The sequence below is a fragment of the Trichosurus vulpecula genome, chromosome 7, assembly GCF_011100635.1.
Source record: "Trichosurus vulpecula isolate mTriVul1 chromosome 7, mTriVul1.pri, whole genome shotgun sequence".
Classification (NCBI taxonomy): domain Eukaryota; kingdom Metazoa; phylum Chordata; class Mammalia; order Diprotodontia; family Phalangeridae; genus Trichosurus; species Trichosurus vulpecula.
Genome location: NC_050579.1, coordinates 53,292,503 through 53,305,794, shown reverse-complemented (window position 1 = coordinate 53,305,794; position 13,292 = coordinate 53,292,503). Strand labels below are relative to the sequence as shown.

The 13,292-nt window shown below is 40.3% G+C and overlaps 1 protein-coding gene across 1 annotated transcript in view; it reads left to right on the top strand.

Annotated features, from left to right (window-relative positions):
- Positions 1-282: 282 nt before the first annotated feature.
- MAB21L3 (mab-21 like 3) overlaps positions 283-13,292 on the top strand; it is a 42,703-nt gene continuing 29,693 nt past the window's right edge. The window contains exons 1-3 of the mRNA XM_036769418.1: positions 283-405; positions 4,043-4,219; positions 6,486-6,870. Of these exons, the coding sequence (XP_036625313.1) occupies positions 6,823-6,870 (48 nt within the window). The 5' untranslated portion in view covers positions 283-405; positions 4,043-4,219; positions 6,486-6,822. The remainder of the gene's footprint in view (positions 406-4,042; positions 4,220-6,485; positions 6,871-13,292) is intronic.

Here is a 13,292-nt window from a genome sequence, read left to right as displayed (position 1 = left end):
CTGTCAAGATTGGGGCAGCACACTCTCCTATCCCTAGCCTATTGGAGCTGGGAACCAACACCTCTGTCATCTGGGCCAAAGATGTTCCAATACTACCCCAAAGCCTTTGACACCATGAAAACCAGGGCAGCAGGAATCCTTGGAATTTTATAGGAAGGGGCAAGGTTTTACTCGGGCAATATGATTGGCTTTCTGCTTCTGATGTCACAGGCATGGAGGCACCAATTATCAAGATTGCATGGAGCATGGAACTTTTTATCTTAGAAAGTTCTGAGACCAAATGATTTCATAAAAGGAAGAAGTGCCGAGCAGGAGGAAAGCGGTGACTTAGATCACACTTGCACAGGGTCAAGAAAGACTAGATTACTCAAACCAGAGGACTTTTTGGACACTACATTACTCTAGGTGGGTGACGATCAGAAGACTAAAATGAAAGTGGCTTTGGAAATAGGGCAAAGTAGTGAATACTAGAGATGTTCTAGATACTAGAGGGACAGTCTGATAGTTTCAGTGAACAGAAGAAACCCTGGGCTTAGAATCTGACTTTAAATCCCACTTCAGACACTAGCTATATGACCCTGGTTATTCTGCCTTCTTCAGCTGTCTCATCTGTGAAATGGGCATGATAGCTCTCACTTCCTAGGGTTGTTGTGAGGATGAAACGAGATGATGTTTGTAAAGTGTTTTGTGAGCCTTAACGTACCATACAAATGCTAACTGTTGTTGTTGTTATAGCTTGGCAACTGCTTGGATATGAGAGGTGGGGGAACAAGAAGGATCAGAGAGAACCCTGAAGCTAGGACAAAGGGAATGGGAATGTGGTGCCACATATGGAGATAGAGAAGTTGGAAGGAGAAGCTCGGTTCTAGACATTTTAGTTTGGGGTGGACAATGGAAGATCCAAGATGGAGATGTTCATATTGGTACAAGGAGTAGAGGGCCATAGAGAGGTAAGATTGTTCAAGGGGTATGAGAGTGGACATGAAACTGAAGTGCCTAGAAGAAGGTAGTGAGGAGAAGAAGACCCAAGGCCAAGAAGTTAGTTAACGTTGGAAGAGCAACCCGAAAATGAGTAGACAAGAGCACTGAGGGTAGGAGGGAGGGTGAGTGCTGGACATGGGTTACATTGACCACCGAAAATGAAAGGTTGCTCAAAGGTCACTGAGGTGGGGCAGGGGGCGTGGAAAACAATAGAAATGATGATAAAGAACAAGGAATATATACTCATCTCTAACCCTGGCCAGAGAGTTGGGATAAGAGAAGGATTGACTGCAAGCAGAGAGGTTTGCAAGGGAGGTCATTTCCTCAAAGGAGAGATAAGAAGTGAAAGGAAGATTGGTTGAAAAGTTCAAGAATATAGATGATTTCAGCCACAAGAAAGTAGGGATCCCAGAAAGCACAGGAAGTCAAGTAGATGTAGCATGATACAGGGGAGAGAGTATTGACTCTGAAATCAAAAGATCTCTCTTCAAATCTTCCTATCACTCGCTATCCATGTGTAACCTTGGGCACTTCACCTAACCCCTCTGGACCTTAGTTTCTTCATCTGTCAAATGAGGGGTTGAGCCAGATAGTTTCTAAGCTAGATAGCTAGGCAGTTCCTTCTATAAACTTTATCTTTTAGCCTTACATACAAAAATTGGGCTATAAATAAAGTATTTGTTGAGCAGTATCATATCACCACAGAATCTGAGTTGGGATGGACCCTAGAGATCAGCTAGGAAATCTCTTCATTTTGTTGTTGAGTCATTTTGTGTCCAGTTGTGTCCAATTCTTTGTGAACCCATTTAGGGTTTTCTTGGTAAAGATCCTGGAGTGGTTTGCCATTTCCTTCTCCAATCCATTTTACAGTTGAAGAAACAGAGGCAAACAGGGTTAAGCAGCTTGTACAGGATCACATGGGTAGGTGTCTGAGGGTGGATTTGAACCCAGGAAGAGGAGTGCCACCTAGCTCCCCTCATATGTCTATATGCATAGACAAATTAACATGTATAGACATATATCTACATGTATATGTATGTATGTACATGTGCATACATATATACATGCATATGTATATATAGATATAGATTTTTTTTAAATACTGGGTTTCCCCATCTATCCCTGGCTGGACATGCAGGAGCTCTTCTTGGGCTTGGTCCCACTACTGATTGGCATAGGAACTTTGAACTGTTTTGTTTCTGACCTGGGTGAGTTCTTCCCTCAGACAACCTGATTGGTCCCAGCTCCTGGCGACTCACCATAACAAAGCCAGACTTAGTGCAGACACCCCATTAACATAGCCCACCAAAGCTCTGAACTTAGGAGTTAATGAGCTCCAACAGCTTTAGCCTCTTCTGCTGCTAAGCTTACAGGCATGTACCCACATTCTTGAGGGCAAGGGAACCTGACATATCTCTTCCTTTCTTCTATGATGCCTATTGAGTCCAATAAAACAAGTATTTCTTAGGCACCTCTTTGCAAAAGTAGGTAAGTAGCATGAGTGTTATGAAGCATGGCACCCCATTGGGGGAACTAACAGAATCAGCATGGAAGTCAGGAAGACCTCTCTTCAGATCCTGTCTCTGACACTTGGTGACTGTGTGACTTTGGGCAAGTCACTTAACACTTCCTTCCTACTATTTACTAAGCACTGACTAATGTGTCAGGGACACCGGGGACTCTCAAGGAGTTCACATCTAATGGGGGAGGCATGTGCAAACAAATATGTACAAACAAGATATGGACAGGATGAATTGGCATCGTCTCAGAAGAAAGAAGCTAAAGTTAAGGAGGAATGGGAAAAGCTTCTTGCTGATAGTGGGGTTTTAGCTGAGACCTGAAGGAAGCCAGGGAAGCCTGGAGGCAGAGAGGGGAAGGGAAAGGTATGTGGAAGAGTCAGTAAAAATGCCCAGGGTCTAGATACGGATCATGCAGGTCAGTCTCATTGGATCAGAGAGGAGGTGGAGGGGGATGAGGTGGAGAGCAGACAGAGTGCTGGGCATGGAGTTTGTGAGTTCAAATCTGGCCTCAGAAAATAGTTGTGTGATCCTCAGCAAGTCACTTAACCCATTTTGCCTCTGTTTCCTCATCTGTCAAATGAGCTAGGAAAGGAAATGGCAAACGACTCCTAGTATCTTTTCCAAGAAAACCCCAAATGGAGTCACAAAGTGTTGGGCTGGAAAAAAATGACTAAACAACAACCTCTCCTTGATACTCTCTTCTATCTAGGTTTTTGGGACATCACTGTCTCCTGGTTCTTCTCCTACCTATCACACTGCTCCTTCTCAGTCTGCTTTCCTGGATCCTTTTCCATGTCATGCCCACTAACTTTAGGTGTCCCACAGGGCTCTCTCCTGAGTCTTCTTCTCCCTTTGTATTATTTCACTGTGTCACCCAGCTGCTGATCAAGGAGAAGGGGCCTATCAGTAGTGTCAAAGCCTTCAGAGAGATCAAGAAGGCTGAGGAGTCAGAAAAGGCCATTAGTTTTGGCAAGTACAAGATAATTAATAAATTTGGAGAATAAAGTTTTGCTTGCATGATGAGGTGAGAAACCAAACTACAAAGAGCTAAGTGAGTGAGAGGAGAGTAATTGGGGGCAGCAATTGTAGATAGCTTTCTCAAGGAGTTTAGCCACAGAAAGGAGAAAAGATATGGGGGGATAGCTGGTGGGGATGGATAGATCAGGTGAGGGATCTTCAAGCATGGAGGAAATATAGTTATGTTTGTAGATAGCAGGAAAACAGCCAGTAGAGAGGGAGCAGTGAGAGAGTAGAGGGAAGAGAGGTACCAGCCTGCAGAAAATGGAATGTAATGGGATCCCTTGAACATGTGGAACGTTTGCCTTGGACAAGAGAAAGACAATTTCTATGGAGTCATTTCAGACCGGCTATTATTAAACTTTCAGAATGAGCATTTATACCTTGGAAACCAGCAACTGCTACAAATCAGAGCTTGACTGATTGTTTTGTTAATTGTCTAGACTTAAGAAAGTGATGGAGAAAAATGTCAATAGCAGCACATTAAACTTAAAAGTGTGTCACATGTACATTTTCTTTTCCAGAAAGCTGTTTGTTACATACTTATCCACACACCACTAAGCCACCTCTTTGTGTGAGGTAGGAGTGAAGAAGGGGATCCTGGCAGAAAGCATCTGAGTGATGACAGGGAAAGAAGGCAGTCTCCACAAATGGCCTCAGTAATTTCAGTGAAATATGAGGCAAGGTTATCAACGAAGAAGGCAAGTGAGAGGGGAGCTGCGGAAGGTTCTGTGGGGAGCGGGATAGTGGATGGATCAGAGATATGTAAAAGGATTGCCTTGCCTCAGGAAGGACCCAGTTGAGACTATGGAACACAAACTTGTAGCAACACAGTTTTGTACCTCAGTTTCCTTATCAATAAAATAGAATTTGGACTTGACCCCTGAAGTCGCTTTCAGCTTTGAACTGATCACCTTCAAAATTGTTTAAGTTACCACCCTATGTTGGTAGAGGGATTTCCTCGTCATGAGCTCCTCATACCAATGAAATCACAGCTCCAGACCAAATACATACATACACACATAGATAGATAGATAGATAGAAAGACAGATTAGATAGATAGACACACACACACACACACACATCTAGTGGTATGTGTCCTCTAGGCATTAGTGAATGCAACAGTGCATTACACGTAGTAAGTACTCAGTTAACACTGAGTTATTTGATTCAGTTTATTGCTGAAGGGTATCAACAAAGATAGTAGTCTGAGATCGAGGCTATATCTCTTTCAGCCTGTGACATGTCTTGTAGATGTAGAAATGTATTTCAGTGCCCTTTTCCTTAAAGAATAATTCACAACCCAGTCACTGTGAGTAAACTCCTCCCTCCACCTCCCCGCCCTTTTGACATAATTACCCTCACTCAGGATTTTAAATGCATATCTCTAGCAATCTTCATCTATACCCAGAGAAATGGGATCTTTCTTTTCTTCAATTATTCTTCCAGCCCTTCTATGACAAATCACACCATATCAAACAAGAACTAAGAAGGTTATAGGGTTTTAGAAACAAATAAAACACTAAACTATTTGGGAGGGAAGAAGGTGTTAAGCATGTATTTTTTTTTTTATTTGCCACCACTGGTGGCAAGGAATAGCCTGAACACAAGATGGCGGGACACACAAAGGCATTAAAGATAGATCGTTGGAGTCAGGTTTGTGTCATACCTTGCTGGAGAAGCAGAGACAGGCAGAGGTATACATAGAAGGCACCCAACCTAGACTTCTGAGATCAAGGATGTCATCAAGGTTACTGAATTTAATAGGTATAGATTAAAAGGGAGAGCAACAGGCTTAAGGGGTTTTGTTGTTGTTGTTTTCTTTAAACACACTCCCCACCTTTGGCATACTTGGTAGAAGCATGCTGAGACTGCACGTGTATTGTAATTTGACGGATTGACTAGGTACTACTAGGCAATGTTTGCTGGTTTCTGGGAGACTGAGCCATTGTGAAATTTTTTTCACCTGTAGTAGAACCAGCCTGAGCCGGCCTGGCTGGGTATCTGCTGCCCATGATCATCTCAGACATGACTCTTGCTGATGAAACCAGATGGGAGCATTTTCTCCACTTATTACAGGCCTGTTTATAGTGACTTTGTTTTTATTGCCAGCCACACAGGACCTTCAAATAGGAAGAGGGAAGTTATGTTTAAAGGAAAGCAGGTGAGCAGGTGAAAGATCTCTGTCCTGTCATTTCCCTGTGTATGTGAGCCATGCAAGAGATAGACAGAGAAAGGAGACAGACAGAGAGAAGAGGAGAGGAAAGAGAATATTACAGAGAGAAAGGAGAGAGAGAATATAAGAGAGAGAATGTGAAAGAGAATGTAAGAGAGAGGAGAGAGAGAAAGGAGAGAGAATGGAAGAGGGAGGAGAGAAAGGAGAGAGGAAGGGAGAGAGGAAAGGAAGGAGGGAGAGGAGAGGAGTGTGAATACAACAGAGAAAGGAGAGAATGTGAGAGAGAATATGAGAGAAAGGGAGAGAGAATGTGAGAGAGAGAGAGAGAACACATGGGCATCTTGTTCTAAAACAGCACACATTACCTCCCTGAAGCTTGTTGCCAGACTGAGACTGATTATCTCTCCATTTTTTATCTGTTTATTGTAAAGAAAGTAAATCAAACTGCTTGTGTTCTAGACTGTCAGGCAGAGGTATTTACTGTCAACATGAGAGGGAACAGAGGAGATATAAACCTAGAAAGGCAAGGGGGTGTTCCTAGTCTTCGTAAAATTGCATACAATGAAGGAGGTTGGGAAGAGATTAACTCAGGAGAGGTTTTGGAAGGATGGCTGGCTAGAAGACTGTCTTCTAAAAGAAAATTCAAATGTTTGAGTGGGAAATATGTTTTAGAAAATTACAAACTCTTCAGGGATAATCTAGAAAAATGTCCTAGACTTGCGTGAATGAGAAATTCCATTTCTCTCTTTCCTCCCCACCCCCAAAGTAATTTTTCTTTTGAAAAATGACAGATATGTTCTTCTGACTTGCAAAAGACGATTTGAGCCAAGAGCTGAGGAGGAAGGATTCCCGTGTTGCTGGAACGGCCCTTTTGTTTAACTCCCAGAGAAACTGGGAGGGGCAACATGTGGATAGTGGACAACAGCTTCAAGACAAACAGCACACCAGCATTTCTCTGTGCAGTTAGAATCAGCCCAAGAACCTAAGGCATAATCTGAAACAAAAAAAAAGAAAGAAAGAAAGAAAGAAAGAAAGAAAGAAAGAAAGAAAGAAAGAAAGAAAGAAAGAAAGAAAGAAAGAAAGAAAGAAAGAAAGAAAGAAAGGAAGAAAGAAAGAAAAAAAGAAACCATGGACTCGTTAACAGAAGAAGCTGTGAAGTTTTATATTATGAACAAGGTAAGAGTGAATGTTTCTGTCTCCCTACCCCTCTGCTGTTCTCTTGCCATTCACTCAGCATCTCTGTGTAGATACTGTGGGATTTAAGGAGAGAATTCTTATGGAGCCCCTTTAGGCTTAAAGATAATCAACAAGCATTTCCAACGTGTCAGGCACCGTGCTAAGAACTAAGGATACAAAGAAAGGGAAAAAAAATCATGGTCCTTGCCCTCATGAAATTCATGTTTTATTGGGGAAGTTAACATGAAAAATGGAAATAACCTAGAGACGTCTATTACTTCTCCCTTTTTAGGGTTCCTTTATCGCTTTTTAGTGTTCCTTTTTCAGGGTTCCTTTGCTGATGGCTCCCCCTGTTTTGTGTTTTTCTATTTCATTATATCTCCTTGGATTCATTCAAAAGCTGCTTTGTAATTGTTCTTCTGGCATTTCTCAAGTCAATTTTGTCTCCCTGACTGGACTGGTGAGCTCCCCTGGAGACTGAGACAATTTCTTTTGTTCTTTGTGTGTCTTACAGAGTGCCTAGTACAGTGTGTCCTGTACAAGGACGGCTTCATTTGGCCATGTTTACTAAATGCCCAGTAGAAGGAGATGAGAGTTTATTGAAAGAGATCTCAGACCTTAGCAGTGAGTGACTAAGAATTGTGGTGCTCCCGGCTAGTACCAGAAATGAACCCAGGGCAAGTGGCCAATTTTCCCTTGTGGAGGTGTGGGAAGGAGGGAAGAAGGAAGGAAGCTATCTCCTAGGAGTAGGGTAACTCAGAATGGAACTGCCTGCCTTTATAAAGGAAGAATGTGTGCACATCTGGTCCAGGCACCTGGTAGCTTTTGTATTTAACTAATTATCTCTCTTACCTGGGTGATGAGCTCTTTTGTTTCTAGGTGGCCAAGAAAAGTATGTCTGTGCCTGCCGGTAAATTCAGTACCCTCAGGCAAAGAGCTAACTCATCACCTAGTTAGAGTTCTACTAAGATAATACAAACCCCTCCTTCAACAGATAGTAAAACTGAATCCCAGTGAGAAGTTCAGAAGAAAAGGAAACAAGGTCTGATAAAAACAATAAGGACCTTGAGTGGTTTCAGGACTTTTCAAGGACTTTCATTAAACCTTCTGGGGAAAAAAAATTCATTCTCATTAATTAATAAGTATTACTTTTATATTTTACCACCTGAGGTTTCTTAGGCAGAGTAAGAAGAAAAATGAGGTAGATGGCTACTCACTGTACATATAATGAGAATTGTACCTTATGAACTCTTTTGGGGACTTAAGACGCTGCTATTAAGAGTAATAATGTTCAGTAAATATTTCTTGCATATTTGCCTTATAGAGGTGCAAAGCTCACTGTAGGTACTTTGTAGATATTTTTAAAACTTCGTGCCTTTACCTCCTGCTAAGAAAACGGAATCTATCAAGTAAACAGAACTTTTAAACTTATGTTTTAGAAGGGAATCCATGCAACTGAGTTTCCTTTTTTCAATATTCAAACTTGAATCATTTTTAAAGTTCTAAGTAAGCAAAATTATTTCTATCATTCTTCCAATCATTGTTTTAAGTAGCTAAGCAGGCTGGGTCTGTAATGAATTTAAAGGCATTAATCATTTGAAATATCTGTGTTATCCACAGACTAAAATCCAAACTCCATTGAAGGCTCTCCATTATATGGAGTCAATTGACCTCAATCTCTCAAACAGAACATTGATTTTGCAACTAGACAACCTACTTCAATTCAACAGATTTGCTTGCTGTCATTCATCTATTTTATTGAGTCCCTATCCTTCCTCTTATTTTGTCTTTTGTCTCATACTTCTTACTTAGAACATCACCCTATTAAATTTCACTAAACCATATTCCTACACTCCTTCAGAACTACGCTTAAGATTCAGTTGTTCCATGAAGGCTTCTAAGGTTAGAACAATCGCCCTCAGCTCCTCTAAATACTTCTATGCCTCACTTGGGCAGATTTTCCATAATCCTCTGTGAATGTACCACTGTGAATGTCTCCACTTCTATTCATGGCTTTATCTGTCCCTATCTAGGAAGTGTTATTTAATAAATATTTGGGCTTACAGCTCTTTTTCAGACCTTTGGGAAATGCTTATTTAAAAAAAAGACTTGCTTCCTGTCTTCTAGGAATTTACAATTTAATCTTTATCTGTCCCTAGCTATCAAACTATCTTGTCTCCTCCTTTAGATTATAATATTTCTGGAGAAGAACAAGATTTATATCTTCCCTATTATTTTTAGCTCTCTGTAGGACTTAGGACAATGCAAGCAAAGGAAATGATACCCAGTAAGTATTAATCGAATATTTCTCTCTAGAGATAGAGAGTAGGAGATGGAGAAGAGGGCAGATAGAAATAATGGAGACATAGATAACATCACATCAGACATGGTTCCTGTCTTCAAGGAATTTGCCTTCAAATCTTTATCTGTCACTTGCTAGTGAACTATCTGGTCTCCTCCTTTAGGTTATAATATTCCTAGAGAACAAGAATTGCGTCTACCATATTATTTTTAGCTCTATGCAGGATTTAGAACAATGCCGGCAAGGGAAGTAATGCTCAGCACATATTAATTGAACATTTGTCTTTAGAGATAAAGAGGAGAAGGAGAAGAGGGCAGGTAAAGATCTGGATAATATCACAGGACATTACCATGTCGCCTTGGAAACAGGTGGAGCTCACAAGAATCTGGGGCTCCTGGCAATGTCTTTCTTTAAAGTGACCTTTAATTATTATTTTGACATGATCTCTTATAAATTTCAGTCAAAATACTGATCTAGCATAGTAGCCTCTTTGGGTCTCGGTTTCATTATCTGAAAAAAAAGAAGGAATTGAACTAGATGACTTCTAAGCCCCATTTACCACATTCTGTGTTAACTGAGAGACAGCAAAGTGTCATCTACAGGGCCCTGGATTTGGAGTCAGAAAGGCCTGGTTTTGAATCCCACTTCAGACACATAATGAACAGGTAGCTGTGGGCAATTCACTTAACTTTCTCTCATCTGTTAAGTGGGAATAGTAATAGAACCTATTGTTGTGAGGGTCAAATGAGATCATTTACATATGTGCTTTTGCAAACCTTAAAGCGCTATATTAATGTGGGCTGCCATCAACATCAGCAGCATCAGTATTGTCGCTGTTACTGTTTTGGTAAAAATGCTCCACATGAATGTGTTATTATACATTTGTGATTCCCTTTGGTCTGTCATTAGTCTATGTGTGTAGACCCTCCACATAGATAGTTCTTTTAAAACTGTATATTTTTCGGTATGGTGTGAAGGTGCCTTGGGATTCTATGCCAGTGGATCCCAAAGCCTGGCACTTCCTACCAACCTGGAAAAGTTTTGAGTTAGGGTTAGTGATTATAGCTTATATGTCATTTGTCTAAAAAACAGACTAACTGAGTTTGCAATCTTGGCAACACTCAGAGTAGCTGAAATCTGTATCACTGAAAAGAATACCCTACTATTGAAATCACAGATACTTCAAGAGTATGATTATGATAATGAGGGAGAGGAAGAGGTGGAGTAGAGCTTAATGCATTATGATTTGAAATTCAAGATTAGAAACATTTCACACATTTCATGTGATCCTCCCTACAACCCTGTGAAGTGGGTACTACAGGTAATATTTAATATTATCCCAGTCTTACAGATGAGAAAAACTGAGGCACCAGAGAGGTTGTGAAAGGGCTCAGATCACATAGCTAGTGAATATTAGAGGCAGGATTTGAACCCAAGTCTTTTCTGGTTAAGGACAGATTAAGATCCTTATATAGGCTTAGGCCCTCTGTTTCATAGATCCTTTGGTTGATGTATTTTTATAAGTGGATCTGATAATATAATATTTTTTAAATCTTGTAATTAAAAATCTTTTAAATGTAAATTTTAAATTTGATTTTGAATTTAATTTAATTGTAAATCTTTTTTAATTAAAAATCTTTTAAAATCTTATAATTATGCAATTACAATATAAAATATAATATAAATTGTCATATAATATCTTTAAAAGTTTATCTTTGTTATAGTTTAATTATGTGAATATTTACATATAAAGTATTGAAATGCCAAATAGTTTGTTCATAATCCTTTATAGTTGTGCTCCCTGTAACTACAAAATATTTGGACCTTTCTCCTACCTCTTTCCACAATGCCCACTGCCTCTCTAAAGAAGAGTTTTTAATTTTTTTTTTTGGTTATTTATGCAGAATCCATGCAGCTTGTTAAAGAGAAGCAAGTCTTCCTTTACTCATTAACTTAGTGAACACAGAATGTGAGAAATCATCTCCCTAAAAGTGTTCTGGTTTAGACAGGGCCCCAAAATCCAAGAGGGATTTGAAATGGTTTCATTCTAGCTTTCTTATCTGGTCAGACACAATTTTGGGTTGGTTTTTTTTTTTAATGTCTTATTAAAGGGTAGATCTGCTGAAATGGCTCGAGAGAAGACGGGACATGATTTCTTCCTGTGTTTTGCAAGGCCAGGCTGAGGTTGTAGGGGCCAGATTGATGGCAGGTTTCTACTTGTGGAACCTCCTTCTTGTTTGAACAAAGCTCTACATGATCTGGCTCCTTCAAAACAAATCTTCCCCCATGAGTAACTGTGGAATAAGTCATCCCGCCCCCTCCTCACACCAGGCTTAACTTCTGTTTGTCTCCTCCAATCCTGAAGTGGAGATTATTTTAACATACCCCTAATTCAACCTAAACAGGAGTATAGACTCACAGAATATGAGCGCTTCAAGGACCACCACCTTTAGTCCAAACCCCCTCAAAATGAGGAGGACTGGACTAGGTGGGTAAAATACAAGACTAGACCTATAAAATGCAGATGAAGAAATATAGCGAACACAGAATCATAGATTTGGAGTTGGAAAGGAACTGAGGTCCAAGAGAGCTCAAAAGAGCCTACATTTAGACCTGGAAGGGCCAGGAAATTTCCCTTTCCTAGAAGTTAAATTATGTACATTATACACACACACACACACACACACACATACATACATACATACACACATAATGGGGCAGCAAGGTAGTGTAGCAGATAGAGTGCCAGGTCTGGAATCAGGAAGATGCACCTTCATGAGTTCAAATCTGGCCTTAGACACTGACTAGTTGTGTAACCCTGGGCAAATCACTTAACCCTGTTTGCCTCAGTTTCCTCATCTGTAAAATGTGCTAGAGAAGGAAATGGCAAACCACTGCAGTATCTTTGCCAAAAAAACCCCAAATGGCATTGTGAAGAGTCAAACATGACTGAAAACTACTGAACAGCAACATACATGACACACACATGTGTATATGTCCCATCCACACACATACTCTATATATTATATATGTATACATATATGCTATATACCTATGTATATATATACATGTGTGTGTGTGTGTACACACACACACACACACACACACACATCTCTCTATTGCCACAAAACACAAGCCAACCTTGAACCAGGAACTTGTGGTGGTTAGTTAAATAAATCGCCCATTTATTTGATCTGTCACATAGGGAAAGCAAATCTACATCATGACAGTTAAGTGACACAAAACCGAACAATCAGGTTTTTTTTTTTAAGACACGCTAGAAATCCTGTGACTAGCAAACTATTATGAACCTCAAAGGACATACAATAGAAAATTACTGAAAAGACCAAGTTTTGTGAAAGGACTTATGGTCCTAGATCTGTTGGCTGGGAATAGAAAAGACATAAAGGAATAAGCCCAAATGCCTGGGGAGGGAGGGGAAAAAGAGATTGGAAGAGGGAAGATGGAAGGCATCATACTTTGGGTAGCAGCCCTAAACTAAGGCAGTGGCTTAGAAAGTTGCTTCCAAAACAAATGAGTTCCTGTGATTAAAGGTCTTAGAGGAAAGGCTGAATGACCACTTGACCTTTGTAACACTAAATCACAAGCTCCTGGAGGGTAGAAGTAATTTCTTGCCTTACTTTTTAACACCAGAGCTTAAGGACTTAGTAAATGTTCATTGACTACTTGGCACTAAAAAAAAAAAAAAAAAAGCCTTCACATCCTGGCCCTGTCCTACCTTTCTGGCTTTATGACACAGTACTCTCCTCCACACACTCTGGTTTATGCATATTGGCTTTCTTCTTGTTCCTCACATTCATCACAATTCTGTCTCTCATCTTCTTTGCATTGACTATCCCCTATTTCTTCTTTATGGAAACCTTTTGGAATCTCTGGTGTCCTTCAAAATTCCCCTCAAGGTCCACCTTGTGCAAGGGGCCTTTCCTCCTCTTCCCTTCCCTCACTCCTCCAGTTTGACTTCCTTCCTAAACTAACTTTGAACTTGCTTTGCATACACGTGCCTATTTTATCCCTCCCCCTCCCATAAAAGGTAAGGCAGTAAGAATGATTTCACTTTTTGTCTTTGTGACCTCAACACCTTATACAGTTGCTGCCACCT